The sequence below is a fragment of the Scyliorhinus torazame genome, chromosome 12 (genome assembly GCF_047496885.1).
Source record: "Scyliorhinus torazame isolate Kashiwa2021f chromosome 12, sScyTor2.1, whole genome shotgun sequence".
Classification (NCBI taxonomy): domain Eukaryota; kingdom Metazoa; phylum Chordata; class Chondrichthyes; order Carcharhiniformes; family Scyliorhinidae; genus Scyliorhinus; species Scyliorhinus torazame.
In genome coordinates, this window is record NC_092718.1 from 143,967,872 (window position 1) to 143,993,610 (window position 25,739).

Here is a 25,739-nt window from a genome sequence, read left to right on the forward strand (position 1 = left end):
CAGAGACCATGAAGGCATGTACATTAAACAAAGTTACATATGAGGTACCTGAGAAGAAAAGTGAAACGGAATGCTCTTTGGAAAATGGTACAATGTCGATAGAAACAGTGGATCCTATGTTCGAGACCATACATATGGGAGAATTTGGGGGTAATAAACAAGGTTCTGCAATGTCTGGGGGAAGATTTAAAGTTCCAAAGAAGAAAAGCCCAAATGAAGGACAATGGCAAGACAATGACAGTCCACCGACATGGTGTGCACCACCAGATGAAAACTCTGACAATTTACCCAACCCTAGTGAACAGCAAGCTGCTAATGACGATCTATCCACGGGATGTGAGACGAGTGACGACAGCATCCCACTTCCCATGCAAAAGGTGCAAGGTGACAGACCTCGCCTAGTGCGTACCGAGGCACTCAACGATCACGGTGGGACCACTGACGACTGCGGTGGCGGCGCACCGCTTCCACCCTCGATGGCTCGAGCCTCTCCACTGGTTGGTGCATTCCTGCATGTTCCGACTCCAGAAGTGCAGCTTCAGGGAATCTCGGCTGCCTCCAGTGAACCTGTTGGGACTCCGGACGGGGGGCATCGGCGGAAGGCAGACCGGACTCCAGATGGGGAGCAGCCAAGCGCCGACTCTGATTTGCGCATGCCAGACCTTGCTCCGGACGGGCGGTGTCGCGGCCTCGGTGATGGCACGCTCAGGGTGACGGCAGATGCCACGGCGACAGGGAATGGATCGCGTGGCAGTCCCACTGGGTCGGCAGTGGCAACCAGCACCGGCGGTCCAAGATGGACACACCAATTCGCGCCATCGCCAGACGTTGATGCGAGCAACAATTCTCTCTCCAAGGCGACATGCTTCGACGTTTCTCTGCGGAGTCGCCCTTCCGGCACAGCAGAAGGCCGGAACCAGCGTACACGGTCTTGGCCAACTTCCACATCTGGCACAGTCATCGCCTTGCATGATATTAGTGATGGTGCTACTTCGATGGCAACGACCCATCGGCTACAAGATGCCGTCCACCACAAACATAAAAAGAAAACAGACTCCACCTTGTTCCTGGCATGCAGGGCGGATGGATTGGTGCGTAGGCGCAATCAGCGGGCTTTGTGCCGCCTTCCACACTCGCAACTGCACCGTACGCACACGCTGGATCCTCCACTGGTTCCCAAGGATGACTTCGTGGAGATGCCACGGATCATGCCCCTTCCATCGCCACCAGAACCAAACCACAGCCAGGGCACCACTAACAAAGATGTTGAATGTTATATTTGCAAGAATGAAAAAAACCAAGCACTGCTTGAAGTACAACAAATGGTAAAGTAGAGACTTCGGCAACAGCATCACCTCCAACAGTCCAAGGTGAACCAGTGTGACCCCAAATCTCCACAGCTGAACCGGCTTGAGGACCAGCCCATTCTTGAGGCGGTCACCCATTAGACTGGACTTATAACGCTGTTAATACGTTCAAAAAGTCAAACACTTCTGTATTATAACCTGTTGTTGTTTATTGTTCCAGATATCGTCTGACCGGACCAATGTTCAAGTTTTTTTTTTTTTCTCTCGCATCCAAGTTTTGTTATGGTACAACCTTGTTAGTGTGACGCACCCGACATCGCCCCATGTAAATAGTTACGTCATAAACACACGCTGTACACAACACAAACGCACACTCTTAGATGCACTCACGACACAATTATATTTATAACCACGTAGGCACTTGTCTTTGTAAAAAGGGGGGATGTCATGATATTCAAACACACACATCATGATAGACACACCAACAGACAAATCAGAACACACAGCACCACAACCAATGACAGAAAGATATAAAAGCACAGACACGACCCCTGGTGGTCAGTAAGAGCTGCAGAGGAGAACCAGGACACATCTATTGCCAAACACACTCAGGGAGACAGCACGTGCAGAGTATCCAGAACGAACTGTATTATAAGAGTTATAATAAAATAGAGTTGTACCACATACAACTGTGTTGGCTCATCTGTGCACCAGAGCACCCAACACCACAGGCTAGACAGCTGCTTCATGATGCAGAGCAAGGTCAGCAGTGTGGGTTCAATTCCCGTACCGACTGAGGTTAATCATGAAGGCCCCACCTTCTCAACCTTGCCTCTTCCTGAGTTAAGGTGATCCTCAGGTTAAATCACCACCATTCAGCTCTCACCCTCACAAGGGAAAGCAGCCTGTGGTCATCTGGGACACTGGCATCATTACTTTTCCTGCCAGGGAACTGGACTAGTTGCCCATGAACAAAGGTGAATGAGAGCTGGGATGAGATTGACTTGTAAATAGCTAATGGCACGGAAAAAGCGATAGTGGAAATCAAAAGCAATCCATGAAAGTAGAGTGAAGCAATACAGGCTCAAGAACAGCAAATGGTCGGAGGTCGGAGAGTTATTTTCTCAGAGTGAGTGATAAACAAAGGAATAGATTTGAATGGATGGGTGGATATTTGGGCATTGAGGCCAAAAACCCTGGAGTTATTGAAGAAAAAATTGGACGGGAATGTCCGTAGCAACTTTCTAGATGATGAATGGAATTCCCCAACCATGCTTGAGAGATGTGACTTATTGTGATGCCTCGGTGGTTGAATGTTTTGCTGGTGGGTGAGGCACCAGAACGATATCGGGGAGTGGTAATCTGGCAAGAGTCAGCACTTTTAGTAATGAAAGGCAGGAGTTTAATGGTTCTGATGGTGATTCTCTCCTTGCACCATGTATTGGTGAGGGGTTAATTGCAGCAAAGAGACTCTCATTCCCCTGGTGCAGTCTGGGAGCTGGGGCGAGATTCTCCGAACCCCCCGCCGGGTCGGAGAATCGGCGGGGGCTGGCGTGAATCCCTCCCCCGCCGGTTGCCGAATTCTCCGGCACCGGAGATTCGGCGGGGGCGGGAATCGCGCCGCGCCGGTTGGCGGCCCCCCCCCCCCAGGGGCGCAATTCTCCGGTATCGGCACGATGTCCGCCGACTGGCGCCCAAAACGGCGCAAATCAGTCGGGCATCGCGCCGCCCCAAAGGTGCGGAATGCTCCGCATCTTTGGGGGCCGAGCCCCAACCTTAAGGGGCTAGGCCCACGCCGGACGAATTTCCGCCCCGCCAGCTGGCGGAAAAGGCCTTTGGTGCCCCGCCAGCTGGCGCGGAAATGACATCTCCGGGCAGCGCATGCGCGGGAGCGTTAGCGGCCGCTGACGGCATTCCCCCGCATGCGCAGTGGAGGGAGTCTCTTCTGCCTCCGCCATGGTGGAGACCATGGCGAAGGCGGAAGGAAAAGAGTGCCCCCACGGCACAGACCCGCCTGCGGATCGGTGGGCCCCGATCGCGGGCCAGGCCACCGTGGGGGCACCCCCCGGGGCCAGATCGCCCTGCGCCCCCCCCCAGGACCCTGGAGCCCGCCCGCGCCGCCTTGTCCCGCCGGTAAGGTAGGTGGTTTAATCTACGCCGGCGGGACAGGCATTTTAGCTGCGGGACTTCGGCCCATCCGGGCCGGAGAATCGCGGGGGGGGGGCGCCAACCGGCACGGCGCGATTCCCGCCCCCGCCGAATCTCCGGTGCCGGAGAATTCGGCAACCAGCGGGGGTGGGATTCACGCCAGCCCCCGGCCATTCTCCGACCCGGTGGGGGGTCGGAGAATCTCGCCCCAGGTCCCAGACTGTAGCTGGCTTGCTGAGTCAAGAAGTTCACCGCTGCGGAACTAAAAACTTTCATTGCTGAACTTTGTGCTGGCTTATTGTTACTCTAAATATCTGAGTTTCTGTGGTGTGCTTTATCAATATGCTTTATTGTGGGCTGCACGGTAGCACAGTGGTTAGCACTGTTACTTCACAGCTCCAGGGTCCCAGGTTCGATGCCCAGTTTGGGTCGCTGTCTGTGCGAAGTCTGCACGTTCTCCCTGTGTCTGCGTGGATTTCCATCGGGTGCTCCAGTTTCCTCCCACAAGACCCGAAAAACGTGCTTGTTAAGTGAATTGGACATTTTGAATTCACCCTGTGTACCTGAACAGGCGCCGGAGTGTGGTGACTTGGGACATTTCACAGTAACTTCATTGCAGTGTTAATGTGTTAATAAAGATGTCACAAGTCATGAAGGTCATGGTGGGAACTTGGCAGCAACTGGAGGCGCCCCCCAAAAAAGTTCCAGCGGGTGTGACAATGGGAAGCTGGGGAATTTCAAGGGTCTGATAAACCTGGGAGGGGCAAGTTGCCTCAGTATTTGCAGGACTTGGCTAAGGAGTTCAGAAGATGTTAGGTGTTTGGGGCTACATTGGAGATCACTGCGAGGCCCTCTGTCTCAGTTCAGGCTCTGCACACCACAACCTTGGATGCTCCTGTCAGGCTTCCTCTTAGGGATCCTTGTGACCTGCAGCAAGAGTGGCAAAGGGGAAGAGAATGGGCTTCCCCACCCCACCAACATGTGAACATGGTGGATGTGGCAGGATCGAGCAGTGACAGTACTGTTGGGGAAGGAGACTCAAGATGGGCCAGGAGTGTTTGTGTCCAATCCTCTTGCTGTTTCCAACACCCAAATCTAGGCCAGCCATCTTCAAACTTATTGCAACTTACATTGTTTTTACCTGAAGAATTATTGTCTAAAACCAAACAGCCACTCCTGTTTTCAAAGGCGTATTTATATAAATCCAAATCTGAGTTTTGCTTCCATTTCTTTGCAGAGATAATGAAGAGGACTTGGAGATGATATCCTATCCACATGCAGTGAGCATGCCCAGTAGGGAACTACCCTCAGTTCCTCCGTCGAGCTGTGACTTGCTGTCAGATGGTAAGTGTCTGCGGCCCCTCTCCCTGTCATCTGGTAGAACTGGCTCTATTTCCTGTTCATAGGAAGAATTTCTGTCAGAATGTATTCAGAGACCCCTATGGATTGGGATTGGTTAACACTCTGTAATTGGATTGTGAAGACTGTGGAGTTGGATTTCCAAGTCATGGTGATATTTCGACATCCTGGGCGAGTGTATAGTCAGTTCCAGCCGCACAGACCCCAGAGCCCCAACATAAGTGAATTAACCAATAAATCATGTATTTCCTGAGATCTTTAACCCCCGACTGCTCCAATGAATTACAGGTACCAGATTTATAAGTAAAACATTAACAAACTGTCTATGTATACCTCGAGTAAAAGATGAACATATAATGGAAACAATGGAACAATAGTCTACTAGTCTACCTATTCCCAAAACTCCATCCCACCCTCCACTCAGACACACATTAGACAGAGATGCATGGTGAAGAGGTAGGGGAAGGATTAAATTAACAGGAATTGAAGGAAAAGGATGGAGATGAATCTTGGCTGCTGAGGTTGTGGTCTCTGTCAGTGCCGGTCCTCCCTAAATGCGACCCTCTGGGGAATTGATTTACACAGGCGATTCAGGTCAGTACATTCTATCCTTCGACCACCAGATGGAGCCTATTTCTCCCTGAGAGATTGCCGGAGCTCTGATAAATTCCAGCAGATATGTCCAGACTACTCTTTTCTGCATGCCTGATCTCTGTGCAGAAATTCTGGATATGTCATGAAGAGATTCTTCAGATTGGGCTTTTCCCAGCCATTCAGACAGAGGAGTAAACTGTTACAGACCTAATGGGAGACCCTGCTTTCAGTTTTTCAAACCAGTAGTCCCCTTCACTCGGGTCACTGTCCATATGGTGTTTGCACATTCTCCCCGTGTCTGTGTGACCTCACTCCCACAACCCAAAAAGGTGTGCAGGCTAGGTGAATTGGCCACTCTAAATTTTCCCTTAATTGGAAAAAAAAAGTCTTTTACTAGGGGTGTATTCCACAGGTCTGGCTAGGAGCCTCTTAAATCACCTGGCAGATAGAGCAGAGAGCAAGTGCCTTCAAGCTGCTTCCTGGCTGAATCTCTTCACAGAACACAGGACAAAATGGAGCTCTTCACATGACCTGCCTTTCTTCCAGAATATTCTGAATGGCTGCATCAATCACAAGCAAGAACAGGCCCTATCTCAGAATTCAAAAGGCACTGATTGGCTGCTTCCATGTCTATCAAACTGACATCCCGAGCTCTGCACAAAGCATAAAGGGGAAGTCCTGGGCTAGTTCATTAGACCAGAGGTGTTTCAGTTGTCTAAAGTCTGTAGTTTAAGCAAAAGTCGCAGTGTTGCAGCAGCTAGCAAGAAGACTGTAGATTAAAGACAGCCAGCAGGACAGGAATTAAAAATAAAACACAGAATGGACAAGGTTTTACAAGAGTATCCTTATAGTGAAGACTTTGGAGGTAGATTTCCAATGTTATTTGTGAAAGTAGATTTCCAATGTGCAAAGACAGTGGATGTACATTTCCAATGTTATTGCAAAGACTGTGGATGTATATTTCCAATGTTTTTGTGAAGACTGTGGAGGTAGATGTCCTGGCCATAAAGTTGCCTGGCAGATTGTCTGCTACAGAAATCTCCTGTTTTGAGGAGCAGCATGAGGAACCCACCCGCTGTCTTTAAAAGGATGGTCAGCACAGAGGTGATCAATTAGGAGGCTGCCTTTGGTAAAATGGCTTCTGGCAAATATGGACGCGGGAACCCCATTCTGTCCCAAATTACGAGTCCCAAAAGCCTATGGGGAAATCCTGCCTCAGTATCCTTACCAGGATGTTGTCAGGGCCCATAGACCATGCTGTACCCATTGTGATCAGTGCTTCTTGATATTATATGCAGTGAATCAAGTTGGCTGAAGTTGAACATTGGTGATGTTGGGTCTTTAGGAGGAGGTGGCGATGGATCAGCCACATGGCACTTCCAGCTGAAGGTGATTGTAAATGCTTCAGCCTTATGTTTTGCACTGACGTGCTGGACTCTCTCATCATTGAGGATGTTTGCACAGTCTCCTTCTCCTCTGGTAATTTTTAAATTTGCTGCAATGGTTCCACTGCCATAAATGTTTTGGGGAGCCCTTCAATACACCCCAGACTGGGTTTAAAGCATGTGGTGTTCTTCTTCCATAACATTGAGAATAGTTTCTCTCTATCTACCCTATCTGTTTCTCCCCAATATCTCTGATCAACTCTCCCTTAACCAAATAAATTCCGAGGAATACAATAGGAGCAATCCTCATAATTTAACTTTAGTCCAGGTGTCATTCTGGTAAATTTACAATGCACTCCCTGTAAAGTCCTATCCTTCCTCAGGTGTGGAGCCTAGAACTATTCACAATAACTGCAGGTGTGGTTTAACAAGGACTTTGTACAGCTGAAGTGTGACATTTACCCTATTGTATTCTAATCATAGAATCATAGAATTACAGTGCAGAAGGAGTCTGCACCGGCCCTTGCAAAGAGCACCCTACTTAAACCCACGCCTCCGCCCTATCCCCATAACCCATTAACCCCACCTAATCTTTTGGACAAAGGGATAATTTAGAATGGTCAATCCACCTAACCTGCACATCTTTGGATTGTGGGAGTAAACTGGAGCACCCGGAGGAAACCCACGCAGACACGGGGAAGAAGTGCAAACTCCACACAGACAGTCACCCGAGGCCGGAATTGAACCCGGGTCCCTGGAGCTGTGAACAGCAGTGCCAACCACTGTGCCACCATGACGCCCTAATCCTAATTCTAATCCTTCAGCTATAAAGGCCAGTATTCCATCAGCCTTTTAAATTATGTTGTGTAACTGATCATAATATTTTAATGATCTGTGGAACTGGACTCCCAAGTCTTTTTGGACCTCCACTTTTTTCCAACTTTTCATCATTTAGAAAGTATCCTGTCCAAAGCAGATGGCCTCATATTTGAATCTATTAAAATCCATTTGTCACAGTTTTGCCATTCACTGAATATCTCTATGTAAATGTATGTTTCCATCTACATTGTTTCTAATGCCGCCTTTCTTTATGCCATTGGCAAATACAAGGCTCCTATCTGATTAGTAAATATGTGACTAACTGAGCCCTGAAACAAATCTGTATGAGACACCACTGGTCACATCCTGCCAATTAAACTGCCTGTGCCTTATCCCTACTTTCTATGCCCTGTCACTCTACCAATTTCTTAACCAGGCCAATGACTGCATAAGCTTCAGCTTCAGCCAACAGTCTCTTATGACGAACTTTATCAAATGTCTTTTGGAAGTTCATATAAATAACGTCCATAGACACTCCCCTGACCATTACTTTATTTGCCTCTTCAAAATGTTTGATCTGATGGGTCAGGCATGACCTACAGTTTACAAATCCAGGTCCTGCTCCCTGTGATCAATGTAACATTTTCAGGTGTTCATTAATTCATAGAATTTCATAGGATTTACAGTGCAGAAGGAGGCCATTCGGCCCATCTGCACCGGCTCTTGGAAAGAGCACCCTACCCAAGGTCAACACCTCCACCCTATCCCCATAACCCAGTAACCCCACCCAACTCTAAGGGCAATTTTGGACACTAAGGGCAATTTAGCATGGCCAATCCACCTAACCTGCACATCTTTGGACTGTGGGAGGAAACCGGAGCACCTGGAGGAAACCCACGCACACACGGGGAGGATGTGCAGACTCCGCACAGACAGTGACCCAAGCCGGAATCGAACCTGGGACCCTGGAGCTGTGAAGCGATTGTGCTATCCACAACGCTACCATGCTGCCCCTATTCCATCCTATTTGTGACTGTCACATCCCAGTTGGTCTGTGCTGGAGTAATGCGGAGGAGGCATCCGGTCAGGAGGCTGCCTCAAGTTGAATTACATGTTCCTGCCTAATTGAGGGGCTTGGTCATTATCAGCCAATCTCGGTGGCACCTCTCACCTGATGGGGCCGATAACAGGCCTAATTGGCTGCCAGCTGGTGCCAGACAGATAGCCTCTGCCGCCCTCACTCCTCCTCTGGCAAGATTCTCAGAGATAATCTGCTTTAAATCCTCCTCGCACCTCCTAAAGCACCTCTGTGGAATCAGTAAAATTCAGCCCAACATCTATCAAATGTAGGTTCCAAACTGAGAGTGAATAGTAACTTCTAGGGATGAATATATGCATGAGGAGCATTTTGCAAGATTCGTTCGGTACTGGGGCACAATAAACACGCAAACTTCATGCTATCTTCTCTGCTTCAGGTGTTAGCCAAGGCCCAGATAAGATGTGTACAAATGCTGATTCTGCTGTCACAGTCTCACACGTCAGACCAAAGGAACTGCAGGTGCCGGAACCTCTTGCACACATCCCTCTGGAAAACTTCCTGCAGACTTTGCATTCAGAAACTCCAAGCACCACATCCTCTGCAGGTAAGGGCATGACACCTGAGTCATACACCTTCCCCATTGAATAATTGCTGATATTACTTCATCGAGAATGATGGAGTTAATTCTGGAGTTTCTGGACCTTTCACCAAAAGTGGCAGCAAGCTAAAAGCTCAGTGATCAGTTCAACTGATTTCATCATTGATGTTTTCTCTCTACACATTGAGATGGGACATTAGGTTTCAGTGGGTGTGAGGGATCTGGGCTCCTCCGACCCCAGTGAGAGCTGCTTTTTTCTTCTAACTTGTCAGTTCTTTCATTAAACTCTGGGGTGGGGTATTTTGGTGAAAGATCAGTAGACCAAAGACTCAATTTATGGGCGGTCAGTTTGAGCCTGGGGAAGAGGATCAGAGTGAAGGTGTAAAAATTAGAGCCAAGATTATGGACAGAAGCTGAACTTCAAGAGAACAGAGCTGTGACCCTCCAGCTTCTGACCAAGAAGAAAGTAAAGGAAAACACAGCCACACAGAGGAAGGAACATTCAAGAAAAAACCCCGACCAATTGGCAGGAGCCATTAATATGGCCTGGCAATTCATAACAATCCATTGGCCGACAGCCAAGTCCATCAAGCTGTGTCATCACTGATCTCCCTTGAATCTGCTGATCTGAAATATAGACTGTTCCCTGCAACCTTCCTAGCATGAGCTCATACGTCAATCCTCAGTTTACCAGCCACTCGAATCTAAGGTGAAGTCCATCCTAAATGCGAGGCACATTAATTGTCCAATTACAGAAATTGAAATAGCAGAATAACAGAAATTAAAAGGGAGAAACCATGGGGCAGACAGGGATTAACAGGAGGATCTTTACACCACACAGACATGGGGAGAATGTGCAAACTCCACACAGTCACCCAAGGTTGGAATCAAAACTGGGTCCCTGGTGCTGTTAAGCAGCAGTGCTGACCATTGTGCCACCAGGACAGTCCCATTGTCTCTTCCAGCTCACCAGAGTGTGTCACTACTCCCTGCCCTGCCAGGATGAAACTTCCACTGTCCTTCGACAATTGTTCCTCTCGGTCCAAAGTCTTCCAGGTACAATTACAATCAGCAAGGCATAACATGGTGACTCTCCATTCCTTAAATCGTCTAGAGCCCCGTCAGTTCTGTTCTCTTTCTTTTGAATTGAACAGAACTTTCAAGAGCATCCTTCTTGGTTGTTAACATGAAAACTGTCCTCCTGCTTCTCCACAACAGCAGCTTCTTTGTTTCCGCATTTCAAAGAGTAGCTGTCCTTTATCTGTGAGATAGTGTGAAAAGGTGCTAAAATTGCCACCCCACTTCAATGGGGTTCTGTTTACATTTATCTGCCCATGCAACAGGATCACATAGGCATGTATCGAGCTGAGGTGTCTATCCAGAATTATCTGCTTTGCTTTGAGTGAAAGGTACACATCAGAACATGACCATCATGTTCAGCGTTCATGACACCCTCTCTCCTCCAGCAATAGATTCTGCTCTGCCTGGACTGATCTCCTCCTTCTTCCAAACCAAGCAAGTCCCCTAGCAAAATTCCAAAGTAAACAAGCCTTCCTGTTCTCCTGGTGACTCCCACAAGTATATAGGGAAGGATCAAAAATAATGGGTTATTATACTGGGAATGAGGATGTTCGCTGCTGAGGTTGAGGTCTTTGTGGGCGCTGACCTCTTTGGGGCGTTGTTATAATCTGCCTGCTTACCACTGGCTGGGGACTAATGGCAATCCCACAATCTTTAGGGAGTATGAGCTTCCCCAATGAGGGGGACGGAGAAATCATTAGCAGGTCCCTGCATAAATAAAGCTGGCCAGTGTGGAACCAGCTAGAGAGGAGTGAGCAGCAAGGGAGTTAGTGCTGCTGTTGTGCGTATACATATATATATATATATGTTACTGTAAATAAAATTTTCTTTCTGTTCTATAAACTCATGCTGGATTCTTCGTGGCCCTCACAAAACTGGCGACAAGGGTTAAATAGGAAGCCACCTCCCTGGATGTTTGTTGGATACAGGTTGGGAGTTTCTTTCTGTTACACCATGCTTCTTTATGGACGTTTGGATGTTTTTGATGCTGCGCTGGAGAGTTGGAACCAGTACGCACAACGGATGCATTACTATTTCCGGCAAACAACATCACCAAAAATGAGCGCCAGGTGGTCATTTTGCTCACCGCCTGCAGCCCGCATACGGCCAGCTACGCCGGACACCAAGATGTTTGATGAACTTGTGACTTTAGTGGGGCAACATTTTAACCCAACCCCGTCCATGTTATCCAGCATTACCGGTTTAATACTGGTGTGAGGACCCCAGGAGAATCCCTTGCAGAGTTTCTATCTAGGCTATGCAGGATTGTGGAGTACTGTGACTATGGTGAGACATTGTCAGAAACGTTACTCGACTGTTTGGTTTGCGGTATTAACAATGCGGCCACCCAGAGAATGTTGTTAGCTGAGCCAACATTGACTGTTCAACAGGCCATTCAGATAGTAATGTCCCGAGAGAGCGCAGAACGGGGCGTGCAGGAGTTACAGGGAATGGAGGTGCACGCCTTGGGGTGCAAACCCTTCCGTCCAAAAGCGTCTCCCCGCACCCCTGCTGTACCTTGGGCGAGACAACGTCCGGATCGACGTCAGTGGCCGCCAGACATTCCTCCCCGAAGGGAGCCTTCTCCACAACCGATGGATGAGGAGCCAGGTCGCTGTCGGACTTGTGGACGCCGACCCCATCACGGACGCTGGTCCTGGGGGTGCCACAGGCACCGTCGTTCCGACAGAAACTGGGGCCAGCCCAGGGGCCATACCTTCCATTTGGATGAACCTGTGGGGCCTACTCCCGAGGACGTGGAGACAGAGGACGACTGCCTGCAGCTGCATTGTGTGGCAGCTCCCCGTGTGGCCCCCATTAAGGTGACAGTACGGGTCAATGGTCACCCGCTTGAGATGGAGTTGGACACTGGTGCAACGGTCTCCGTGATCGCCCAGAGGACATTCAACCACATCAAGCAGAGTATACAGATCCTTACATTAACTGATACACAGGCTAGCAGGCTAGGTTGGCCACCTACACGGGGGAACCATTGGACATCGCTGGAACTACGATGACTCCTGTTGTTTATGGACGCCAGGAGGGGCGTTTCCCACTTATCGTGGTGCCCAGCCACGCGTCCAGCCTGTTGGGTCGGGACTGGTTGTGCCATTTGCGGCTGCAGTGGCAGCACGTCCTTCAAACAGGTTCTGGAGGGTTGACAGAGGTACTAGGACGGTACCCAGGTGTATTCCAGCCTGTTTTGGGGAAGATAAAAGGGACCGTATCCCACGCCGCGCTATTTCCGAGCGCGCCCGGTGCCTTACGCCTTGCTCGAGAAGGTAGAAGGGGAGCTCACTTGTTTGGAATCCTTGGGTATTATCAGGCCCGTCTGTTTCGCTGACTGCGCAGTGCCAATTGTACCTGTAATGAAGCCAGATGCCACAATTCACTTGTGTGGCGATTATAAACTTACAGTGAATACGGCTTCCCGACTCGACCGATATCCAATGCTCCGCATAGAAGATCTCTACGCGAAACTTGCAGGCGAACACTCGTTCACGAAATTAGATATGAGATACGCCTACCTACAATTGGAGCTGGACCCTGCCTCCTGAAATGAAATGAAAATCGCTTATTGGCACAAGTAGGCTTCAAATGAAGTTACTGTGAAAAGCCCCTAGTCGCCACATTCCGGCGCCTGTTCGGGGAGGCTGATACGGGAATTGAACCGTGCTGCTGGTCTGCCTTGGTCTGCTTTCAAAGCCAGCGATTTAGCCCTGTGCTAAACAGCCCCTATGTCCTGTAACTATTAATACACACCGGGGCCTGTATGAATATACACAGTTGCCCTTTGGAGTATCCTCTGCCTGCGCTATCTTTCAACGCGCCATGGAGGGCATCTTGAGAGGTTTACTGCGTGTCATTGTCTACTTTGACGATGTTTTGATTACAGGGACGTCGGAGCAGGAACATTGGGAAAATTTGGAGGCTGTCCTTAGACGCTTCTCAGAGGCTGGAGTCCGTTTACATCATACAAAGTGCAACTTTCAGGCGAAGGAAGTAGTCTACCTGGGTTATCGGGTGGACCGCGAAGGTTTGCACCCCGTCGCAGAGAAGGTACACGTAATTCAACAGGCCCCCGCCCCGCCGGACACTTCGCATCTTCGCTCTTTTCCCGGCCTCGTAAACTATTACAGGAAGTTCCTCCCCAATTTGGCAACTACACCTTCTGCTAAAGAAGAATCACACCTGGGTATGGAGTCAGCCGCAAGAAAGCGCTTTCCGGCGGGTAAAACAACAATTGTCGTCGTCTGGGTTACTAACCCACTACGCTCCTGGAAAGCCTTTGCTCATCCTCATATGGTATTGGGGCCGTCCTGTCCCACAAGGTGGAGAACGGGGCCGCGCGACCGATAGCTTTCGCCTCCCGCACTTTGACTGCAGCGGAAAAGAAGTACACGCAGATCGAGAAGGAGGGCCTGGCAGTGGTTCTTGCGGTGAAACGCTTCCACCAGTACGTGTATGGCCGCCACTTCACTATCGTGACTGATCATAAGCCTCTGCTGGGACTTTTCCGAGAGGATAAGGCAATACCGCCCATTGCTTCCGCACGGATCCAGCGCTGGGCTTTGTTGCTCGTTGCCTACGAGTATTCTCTGGAGCACAAACCAGGAACGCAGATAGCAAATGCTGATGCACTGAGCCGATTGTCTTTGTCGACCGGCCCCGTGTTGACCTCCACGACAGGTGAGGTGGTTGCAACCCTAAATATTATGGACTCCTTGCCTGTCACGGCATCACAGATCCGTGAGTGGACCCAGATGGAGCCAGTCCTGTCAAAGGTTCGGCACATAGTCCTGTATGGTGGGCAACATAGACATCTCCCTGGCAAGTTGAGGGCATGTTCCTCCAAGCTGTCAGAATTTAGCATGAAAGACAGTATCCTCTTGTGGAGAACGCGTGTGGTCATCCCGGAAAAAGGGCAGGACCTGATACTACAGGGTGTGACCGAAATGAAAATGTTGGCCCGGAGTTATGTCTGGTGGCCAGGCCTCGACACCGACATTGAGAAGGTGGCCCAAAACTGCTCTATTTGCCAGCAGCATCAGAAGCTTCCTTCGACCGCGCCCCTACATCACTGGGAATGGCCAGGGTGGCCTTGGGCGTGCTTGCATGCGGATTTCGCCGGCCCTTTTCAAGGATCCATGTTCCTTCCATTAATCGATGCCAAGTCTAAATGGCTAGAGGTGCATATGATGGTAGGCACAACGTCCTGCGTAACGATCGAGAAGATGCGTTTGTCTTTCAGTGCGCATGGCCTCCCCGAGGTGCTGGTCACAGACAACAGCACTCCATTCCCAAGTGAGAAATTTACGAGGTTCATGAAGATAAACGGCATACGCCATATCGGCATTTCTCCATACCACCCGGCTTCCAATGGGTTGGCGGAGCGCGCAGTGCAGACATTCAAACAAGGCCGAAAGAAGCAGTTTTCCGGGTCTTTGGACTTGTTTTTTGTTTTCATATAGGACCACTTCACATGCGGTGACTGGGGTAGCTGCCGCGGAACTCCTAATGGGCCGAAGACTTTGCACCCGCCTTAACATGTTTTTCCCAGATATTGGCGTAAAAGTACGCCGCACTCAAGAACGGCAGGGACATGGCCTTTCTCGGCATCGGCCGATTCGGCAGTTTGCATCTGGTGACCCGGTGTTCATTTGAAAATTTGCTGGTGGTGTCCAGTGGGTCCCTGGCGTTATCTTTCGCCGAACGGGCCCAATCTCTTACCAGGTGTAAGCCCAGGGTCGTCTCCAGCGCAAGAATGTAGACCACGTTCGGTCCAGAAGGCTGCCTCTTCCAAAGATTCCCTGCCCCCAGAGCTCACTTCTATAGCCGCAGAGAACAGACACAGTGGAGGGTGTTCCTCACGATCTTCCTCTGGCGCCGCACTGAAAGCCTCCGCAGGTCGTTACAGAACCGCGTGGAGATAGAGACGCCGAGATGACGGAGACAGTGGACTCCGAGATGGAGTCACAGGACGCCTCAGAAGGGGAGTCCTCGGTCCCACGGGGTGTGGATGTACAACTGTTACACCGTTCATCACGGAAGCGCCATTCTCCGTCTCATTGGATGCCGCCCGATCCAGCGCCTCGTGTAAATGGTGTCCGGCCTGTGACAAACGAGTCCGACTCCCTCCTTCGCCAGGGTCTTCTGTGGATTCCTTGGACTTTGGGGGGGGGGGAGGAATGTTATAACCTGCCTGTTTACCACTGGCTGGGGATAATGGCAATCCCACAATCCTGAGATTGTATGAGCGTCCCCAGTGAGGGGGGCGGTGAAATAATTAGCAGATTCCCTGCATAAATAAAGCTGGCCAGTGTGGAACCAACTAGAGAGGAGTGAGCAGCAAGGGAGTTACTACTGCTGTTGTATATATATATGTTATTGTAAATAAAGTTTTCTTTCTGTTGTATAAACTCGTGCTGGATTCTTTGTGGCCCTCACAAAAGACGTGAAGCTTTGAAACCCACTGGTTGGACCGGACACTCTAGTATATGCCTTCAATTAGAACTCTCCGGCTGTAGGGCTTCCTCTGGGGGAGGTCACTTTCACATGACTGACCTCATCTTAGAACTCACCAGCTGAAAGTTTACAGCAGGTTCACCATCCACTCTGCCTTTCAACTGGTCTTTGCAGGGTTTCTGGCTTCACAGGCCTGATTTTCAGGACCCTTTAGGGTTCTCGGGAGAGAGATATCGGACTGGGCCTTTCCCAGCCTTTCAATCAGAAGTTACCTTCACAGGCCTGGCTGGAGAGGGTTTTAATCACCGGCCTTATAAAAGAAAACCTGTTCTCTCCAAGGTTTACTCAGAACTGAAACTCCGCTCTGCAAAATGGAAAATGCACATTGTTCTGAACTCAGCTGAGTACCAACATTTCTAAACATCCCACTGAACTCAAACTTAATAAGGGAGAGTCTTCACAAAATGATAGAAATTACACGCAGGGGGCCATTCAGCCCCTTGTGCTGGTACTCTGTCCTGTAACCTGCTGTCTCACTCTTTTACAAATATATACCCATTTCCTTGTCAATGCAACTTTATTCTGTATCTCAATAGCCACATGTGGTGAAGCATTCCACAGTCAAATAACCCACAGTTTAAGAACCTTCCTCCTCCCTTCCCCCTTGTTTCCTTTAACAAAAATCCTTGGGCTGGATTCTCTCACCCCGGGCCGGTTCAGAGAATCGGCAATCGCGCCGTTTTTTTACGTGATGTCGGTCCGACGCCATTCCTCCATTCCTCAAAAAGCGAGAACGGCATATTCGTGTCAGCGCCGCCCGGAGAATCATCCGAGGGGGTAAGTTCGGCGATTCTCCGGGCTCCCGTGGATTCTGCGGGCCGGATGGGCCAAAGCCCCAATGGCGTGACCTCAGGTTACGCTGGCCCCGTTCTAATCTGCAAATAGAAATCGTCAGCCAGTCGTGCTGGCTGACGATGCGGGAGAGCAGGTGAGCGGCCGGCATGTGGGGGTACCTGAGTCTGTCGGGACGGGCACGGCCGGGGGCGAGGGAGAGAGGGCCTCCATGTTGGGGGGGGGGGGAGCGTGGGGACGACAGGGCCGCCGGCCTGGAACGGCCCGCCATGGCAGGGCGGTGCCAAAGCCACAGCCGCCATTACGGCGGCCAGGCTGATGGGCACCGACCCCGGGAGCTGGCTGCCTGCAAGCCTCCCAGCCATACCCATGGGTGCCGGACCCCCCAGGGGCCGGACCTCCCAGCCGACGGCACTCACCGGCGGGAAGGTCCTGGGCCGCACCCATGGCAGCCCCCCGTGAGGGCATAGCCATCCAACGATGGCACTATCAGGAGGGACGGGCAATACTGGGCGGAGCACTGAGGGTGTGGGCAAGGGTCTGGGGGCATGCGTGGCTGTGGTGCAACCGGCCAACCGGGGCAGACATGTAGCCCATGGCACCTGGCTGTAGAGCGAACCATGCACCATCCCTAAACATGTTGTATACCCCCCACCCCCTGCAGATCATAATGTTTGGGCACCAGCCAGCGATGTTGGCCGCCGTGGCGGGAACCGCTGCCCTGCATGTGGCCCTGTGGCAGCGTCGGCGGAGGCAGCTCAGAGAGGCTGCGGCGGCGGTGGCTGCAGCAGAGGGATGGGCTGCAGAGGACCAGGTAGCACCCGCTCAGGCTGCAGGGCCGCCCGCTCGACGCGATGAGGAGGAGGAGGCGGACAACGACCACAACAACGAGGGGGATGCACAGGATGAGGATACCGATGTGGATGAGGTGCAGGGAGAGGAGGAGGTGGTGCCAGAGGCGCCCAATGAGGCCTCGTGTTTACCATTGCTGCATTTCCTTCGAGGGTCTGCCGGACAGGGCATGCAGGAGGAGACTCAGAATGAGTCGGGAAACCGTCGCCCATATCTGCCAGCTGATGGCACACCTGGCACCGTGTGGCACTGGGGGAGGACATGCTCTCCCGGTGGCCGTCAAGGTGACAGTGGCCCTGAACATTTATGCGACGGGGTCGTTCAAGTCGCCGACAGGGGACCTGTCCGGCATCTCCCAGACATCGACGCACCGGTGCATCCGTGCAGTGTGACATCACGGACCGCTACATCCAGTTCTCTGTGGACCGCACCCACCAGAATGCCCTGGCACCGGGATTCGCAGCCGTGGCCAGGATACCCATGGTCCAGGGGGCAATCGATGGGGTGCACGTCGCCATGCGGCCACCACTGCTGAACAGGGACGTGTTCATGAACAGAAAGGGGACCAACTCCATGAACATTCAGGTGGCCTGTGACCACCGCATGAATATCCTGCACGTCTGCGTCCAGTACCGGGCAGTGTGCATGACGCAGTTATCCTGGCTCAATCGTCCATCCCCGCCATGTTCGAGGGACACCCCCCCCCCGCCGGCTGAGCGGCTGGTTGCTGGGCGACAAGGGTTACCCGTTGCGGTGGTGGCTGATGACGCCTATACGGAGGCCACAGACCGACGCGGAGACTCGATACAATGAGGCCCATGCAGCAACCAGGGGTGTGATCGAGGGGTGCTTTGGCCTGTTGAAGATGCGCTTCAGGCGCCTGCATTGCTCTGGAGGGGCCCTCCAGTACCATCTGGACAGGGTCGGCCGCATGGTTGTGCTCTGCTGCATCCTCCATAATATAGCCCAGCAGAGGAGCGATGTGCTGAGGAGGAGGAGGAGGAGGAGGCAAAGGTGGAGTCCGGGGACGCCTCTCCAGATGAAAAGGATGGGGAGGATGGGAAGGAGAGGAGGGGGGCAATGGACGCGACATGGGGGCTGGATATGGACGGGAGGCTTCACGACGCAAGGCATTGACCGCCGCACATTTCACAAACTAGGGGGTAGGGGCTCGCTGAGCAGGGGCACTGGCACCACCATACCGCCCCACCTCACCACCCCGCACCCCCACCTCTCACAACACGCATGAGGCGCACCTCCCAAACTACCCACCAACCCTAGCTCCCACACCACCACATGCACCTGCGGCACAACGGGCTGGTCTCACATGATTGCTTGTGGAAGTGAGTGTGCCCTCTCCTCACGGACTGTGAGGGGGTGCAGTACGGGTGGACCTCCTCCGGTTCTTTCACGCTCCCTACGGTTGTGGGCGGTCTTATCCTGGTGGGGGCGAAAGCATCAGAGTTATGCGGTCCGCTGCATGCCGCACAGCTGTTGGCTAGCTGATGGCATGGGAGCACTGGGCACCCGGCCAAAGTGGCTCTCTTGGGTGTGTGCAGCCCATTTGTGTCAGGTGCAGAGTTTTGCCCCCCTCCTGAGGGGGGGGGGGGGGGTTTACTATCACATGTGTGGGTGGTAGGGGTGGGGTGGTGCCAGGGGCAGGTCTCGGTGTACTCAACCTGGCTGCCCTCATCAGGTCGTGCAATGTTTTCCGGCACTGTTCCCCAGTCCGTGGGGTGTGCCCCAGTGTGCTTACAGCATTGCCCACCTCCTTCCATGTTCGCCGGACTGTGCTGCCCGGGTGGCGGTGGCCCCATCTAGGGCACAGGATCGCCAAACTCTCCTCCACCGTGTCCAGCAGCATGTCGAGGTTGTGGTCCCTGAACCTCGGGGCAGCACGGCGGACATCTCGCGGGTCTCGGGACTGTGCGCCGCTCGCGCACCTTAAGCGATGCAGCACCGCGTCATCGAGGTGTCGCGCGTATCCGACGCCGGTCTGGCGCCACACCCCCCACGGCGCCCATGCTGGTCCCATTTGCGGGCCTGATTTGCACTGTCCTCGGAGCAGCCCGTTCACACCGTCGTAAACCACAATGCCGTTTACGACGGCGTGATTAGAGAATCCACGGGATTAGAGAATCCCGCTCCTTGTTTTCCATCCCCTACTTCCCCATTCACCCACCCGTAAAAACGATCTTTCGCAAACTGCCACCTTCCAACAGCCCCCCCGGCTCTGTGGAAAATGCTGGGCAGCACGGTAGCACAAGTGGATAGCACTGTGGCTTCACAGCTCCAGGGTCCCAGGTTCGATTCCTTGCTGGGTCACTGTCTGTGCAGAGTCTGCACGTTCTCCCCTTGTCTGCGTGGGTTTCTTCCGGGTGCTCCCACAGTCCAAAGACGTGCAGGTTAGGTGGATTGGCCATGATAAATTGCTCTTAGTGACTCAAAAGGTTAGGAGGGGTTATTGGGTTACGGGGATAGGGTGAAAGTGAGGGCTTAAGTGGGTTGGTGCAGACTCGATGGGCTGAATGGCCTCCTTCTGCACTGTGTGTTCTATGTTCTAAGCCCATCCCAACCCTCCCACTGGAGGTTTAAGCCCCCATTCTCTTCCTCTCTTCCTGAATTTCTATTCCCATCCCCCTCTCCCCTGCCCTATTGCCCTCCTGTGCACCCTGAGCCCCCTTTTCTCAGTTTTGCTCCTTCCCTCTTAAGCCAGCCACACTCCTGCACTGCCCCCAGTGGTGTAGAGGGTCAACATCACCAAATCTTAGGCTACTCTTATTCAGATGGTGAAATTCAGAGGATCAGGGTGGTTGGGCTGCTCTGGGAAATATTAAGTGTGAAGATATCCTGGGCTGTCAGCAGGCTCCTTGACAATCCTGGAGCGTAGTTCCTCTGGATGCTCCGGTTAGGTGGATTGGCCACGCTAAATTGCCCTTCGTGTCCAAAAAGGTTTGGTGGGGTTACAGGGTTACGGGGATAGGGTGGAAGTGTGGGCTTAAGTAGGGTACTCTTTCTAAGGGTCCATGCAGACTTGATGGGCCAAATGGCCTCCTTCTGCACTGTAAATTCTATGACCCATTGACAATTCTAGTGTGCAAACGTCCACCATTAAGGTGAAATTAGTAAAAAAAGCGACGGTCTCCTTCATGTATAGAGCAGCTAAACATGTGGCTAAACAGCTGGTGTAGGAGGGAGGGTTTCTGTTATCTGGACCACTGGGAGCTCTTCCGGGGCAGGTGTGACCTATATAAGAAGGACGGGTTGCATCTAAACTGGAGAGGCATAAATATCCTGGCCGCGAGGTTTGCTAGTGTCACATGGGCACTAGTATGGCAGGGGGGTGGGCATGGGAGCAATAGGTCAGAAGGTGAGAGCATTGAGGGAGAACTAGGGAATAGGGACAGTATGGCTCTGAGGCAGAGCAGACAGGGTGAAGTTGCTGAACACAGCGGGTCTGGTGGCCTGAAGTGCATATGTTTAAATGCAAGAAGTATTACGGGGAAGGCAGGTGAACTTAGAACTTGGATTAGTACTTGGAACTATGATGTTGTTGCCATTACAGAGACCTGGTGAAATGAAATGAAAATCGCTTATTGTCACGAGTAGGCTTCAATGAAGTTACTGTGAAAAGCCCCTAGTCACCACATTCCGGCGCCTGTTCGGGGAGGCTGGTACGGGAATTGAACCGTGCTGCTGGCCTGCCTTGGTCTGCTTTAAAAGCCAGCGATTTAGCGCAGTGAGCTAAACCAGCCCCTTTGAGGGAAGGGCAGGATTGGTCTGATTAGTAAGTTTGCAGACGACACAAAGGTTGGTGGAATTGCGGATAGCGATGAGGACTGTCAGAGGATACAGCAGGATTTAGATTGTTTGGAGACTTGGGCGGAGGGCTGGCAAATGGAGTTTAATCTGGACAAATGTGAGGTAATGCATTTTGGAGGGTCTAATGCAGATAGGAAATATACAGTGAATGGTAGAACCCTCAAGAGTATTGAAAATCAGAGAGATCTAGGTGTACAGGTCCACAGGTCACTGAAAGGGGCAACACAGGTGGAGAAGGTAGTCAAGAAGGCATACGGCATGCTTGCCTTCATTGGCCGGGGCATTGAGTATAAGAATTGGCAAGTCATGTTGCAGCTGTATAGAACCTTAGTTAGGCCACACTTGGAGTATAGTGTTCAATTCTGGTCGCCACACTACCAGAAGGATGTGAAGGCTTTAGAGAGGGTGCAGAAGAGATTTACCAGAATGTTGCCTGGTATGGAGGGCATTAGCTATGAGGAGTGGTTGAATAAACTCGGTTTGTTCTCACTGGAACGAAGGAGGTTGAGGGGCGACCTGATAAAGGTCTACAAAATTCTGAGGGGCATATACAGAGTGGATAGTCAGAGGCTTTTCCCCGGGGTAGAGGGGTCAATTACTAGGGGGCATAGGTTTAAGGTGAGAGGGGCAAGTTTTTTACGCAGAGGGTAGTGGGTGCCTGGAACTCGTTACCGGAGGACATGGTGGAAGCAGGGACGATAGTGACATTTAAGGGGCATCTTGACAAATATATGAATAGGATGGGAATAGAGGGATACGAACCAAGGAAGTATAGAAGATTGTAGTTTAGTCGGGCAGCATGGTCGGCACGGGCTTGAAGGGCCGAAGGGCCTGTTCCCGGGCTGTACATTTCTTTGTTCTTTGTTCTTGTCCTCATGCTCCCCTCTAATCCTTCTACCAATCACCTTAAATCTTTGCCCTTGGTAGTTGATCCGTCAGCTTGGGGAAACTACCCTGACTCAGCCCCTGTTCCAGGAAAACAACCCTAGCCCACCCAATCTTTCCTCTTATAACTGAAAGTTTCTAGCCCTGGCAACATTCTTATAAATCTCCTCTGCATTCTCTCATTCATGTTCTTCCTGTAATGCAGTGATCAGAACTGTACAAAACTCCAGCAGTGGTCTAACCAGCATTTTATACAGTTCTAGCATTACATCCCTGCTTTTGTGTTCAATACCTCACCCAATAAAGGAAAGCATTCCATATGCTTTTTTTTAACCACCTTATCAATCTGTCTGGTCACCTTCAGGAACCAGTGGATATGCACTCCAAAATCTCTCACTTCCTCTACCCCTCTCAATATCCTCCCATTTATCAAATATTCCCTTGCTTTTTTTGTTATCCCAAAGTGCATTACCTCACACTTCTCCAGATTGGATTCCATTTGCCACTTTTCCATCCACTCCAGCAAACCATTGATATAATTTTGGAGACAGCAGCTATACTCTTCACTATCGATTATCATAGAATCATATGAGGACTTCTGGTGGCGGCCATGGAGGAGTAGGTTGCACATTTGATAGCTCCCGCCTGTGACGGACTTTTGGACCTTTTTCTCCCGTTTTTTTACGGATTTTATTGGATAAATCGGTGAAGAGTGAGACTGTGAGGAGAAATCCCCCTCTGGTGTATGGAGAATTGGACCAGAAGTGGCCATGTGAGACGACAAAGTCCTTTAAGGAAGACGCGAGTAGAGCTGGCAAAGCGGGAAAGCATGGCAGGGCAGCAGGGCCGCGGGGAGACGGCACAGTGGTTGACGGAGCAGCTGGTGAAGTTTTTTGAAGATTGCTTCGCCAACCTTAAGAAGGACACGCTGGACCCGATCAAGGCTTCGATTGATCAGGTGGTGCAGAATCAAGAAACCCACGGACGTGCGATCCAGGAGGTGGAGAAAAAGGTGTCCGAGCACGAGGAATACCTAACCGTGCAGGAGACCAAGGTGGAGATGATGAATGACTGCCAGAAAAGAATGCAGGAGAAGCTGGAGAACAGGTCCAGGAGGCAGAATTAAGGGGCATCTTGACAAATACATGAATAGGATGGGAATAGAGGGATACGGACCCAGGAAGTGTCGAAGATTGTAGTTTAGTCGGGCAGCATGGTCGGCACGGGCTTGGAGGGCCGAAGGGCCTGTTCCTGTGCTGTACCTTTCTTTGTTCTTTGTTCTATATAGTGTCGACACATGGAATGGCCTTCTGGTGGATTACTGGAGGAGTCACCTAGCTCCATTTGAGGAACAACTTGATGCCATAATGGGAAATGTGTAGAGTCTCGCAGGTTGGAGGAGCTCACACTCACCAAGTGACCAGCTGATCCGTATTGTGGAGACAGGAATGGGATTCTCTATCCATTCATGCCAGCGGGATTCTCCGCTCACTGCAGTGAATGGGAGATTTGGCTGACTGCCAATTTCTCCATCCTTGCTATCAGCGGTAGCGGGGCAGATTTGCAATGGAGAATCCCGGCTCACATGTTCTGCAAATCTCCATAAGCAAGTCTTTAAGCATTGGTGCTAATAGTTTGGCCATGGTACAATATTTAAGTTGTAGGGTGTTACAGAATGTAATTTTGAGTACAGAGTGTTCTTATAACCTTATGTAATTCCTATAGCTCTTATGTAATTGTTTTACTGGCGTCTGTTGGGGGTTCTGAACATGTGCGGTCTTTGGGCAGGCTTCAGCAGTCTGCAAGAGGGTGACCTGTAAGCAAGATGTGTTTTACTAGAGCTCCTGTTTTCATCGTTATTACTGTTCTGCTGAGTTCATGTTATTATTAACCATCGTTAGCTCCTCTTTTAAGTTCCTTGTTTTAAGCAACACATTCGGCTCCCTACTTTGTGGTCCAAAGTTACCACAGAGGGGTATGCAACCTTTTCTTCTTTTGGACATGCTATTCCCAAACAGTTAGCTTTTGTAGAAAATGGACTCTCTCTTTTAAACTGCAGATGAGGAGGATCGGACAGAAGCTGAACTTCAGCTCTCCAGTTACCCCTGGTTCCATGGGACACTGTCACGGGTGAAAGCTGCCCAGCTGGTGCTGGCTGGAGGGTCGAGAAGTCACGGCTTGTTTGTCATTCGCCAAAGTGAGACGCGGCCGGGGGAATATGTGCTGACCTTCAACTTCCAGGGAAAAGCAAAGGTAAGGAAGAAGAGCCCCCTGGGTTTCAGATCAGCATCTCTTCAAACTTAGGTGATTGCAAGTTGATGTGCTACTGATGTTTAGAACTCCGAAGGGATCTGAGAGGCTAGAAAAAGAGTATTTCCAGTGGCTGAGTGGTTCAGAACAAAGGGGCAGAGACACAAGATTAATGAAAGGTATTTAGTACAGATAACTCACAAGATAGTGAGACTGTGGAATTCACCTTCAGAGTTAAGGCCAGATATTTGGCGACTCGGCCTGAGTCAGGAAGCTTTTAAAAATGGCGGGCAGGACCTAGTTCTGGGATTCCTGCCCCCTTCCCATTTCCATAGCCCATCCACATGCAGCACTTTCACCTTTACCTGCTCCATTGTGGGGGTGGGCATTTTGAAAACCTCCCTGCAATTTTATTGGAGTGAGCCTGATCCTTTCGTAGACGTAGTTCATGGCACTTCAGAGGAGTCATGAACCACATTCAGGAACCAAAAAAATCCCAGCCATTTAAAATTCCCTTTGAACTAGATTTCCCAGGCACGGTGGCACAGTGGTTAGCACTGCTGCCTACGGCACTGAGGACCCGGGTTCGAATCCCAGCTCTGGGTCACTTTCTATGTGGAGTTAGCACATTCTCCCCGTGTTTGTGTGGGTTTCACCCCTACAACCCAAAGATGTGCAGGGTAGGTGGATTGGCACTGCTAAATTGCCCCTTAATTGGAAAAGAAAATAATTGGGTATTGTAAAAGAAATAGATTTCCCAACTTACCTTCTCATGAAAATGTCAATCAATTACAGTCAATCAGCATATCAATACCCAAAAAATGTATCCACATCTTAAGCTTAATCCTGTATAAATAAACACAGAAGCATTGAAAAGAGAAAGATCTGGGGCGAGATTCTCCGACCCCCCGCCGGGTCGGAGAATCGCCGGGGGCTGGCGTGAATCCCGCCCCCGCTGGTTGCCGAATTCTCCGGCACCGGAGATTCGGCGGGGGTGGGAATCGCGCCGCGCCTGTTGGCGGCCCCCCCCCCCCGCGATTCTACGGCCCGAATGGGCCGAAGACCCGCTGCTAGAATGCCTGCCCCGCCGGCGTGGATTAAACCACTTACCTTCCTGGCGGGACAAGGTGGCGCGGGCGGGCTCCGGGGTCCTGGGGCCCCCACGGTGGCCTGGCCCGCGACCGGGGCCCACCGATCCGCGGGCGGGCCTGTGCCGTGGGGGCACTCTTTTCCTTCCGCCTTCGCCACAGTCTCCACCATGGCGGAGGCGGAAGAGACTCCCT

At 51.2% G+C, this 25,739-nt stretch overlaps 1 protein-coding gene across 4 annotated transcripts in view; it reads left to right on the forward strand.

The window, feature by feature from the left end:
- The window catches only part of LOC140386630 (SH2B adapter protein 2), a 262,836-nt gene that overhangs the window by 208,975 nt on the left and 28,122 nt on the right, over window positions 1-25,739 (forward strand). For all 4 annotated transcript variants that reach the window (XM_072469121.1, XM_072469120.1, XM_072469124.1 and 1 more), the window contains 3 exons: window positions 4,693-4,799; window positions 9,088-9,255; window positions 24,266-24,459. In XM_072469121.1, coding sequence (XP_072325222.1) covers window positions 4,693-4,799; window positions 9,088-9,255; window positions 24,266-24,459 — 469 coding nt within the window. The remainder of the gene's footprint in view (window positions 1-4,692; window positions 4,800-9,087; window positions 9,256-24,265; window positions 24,460-25,739) is intronic.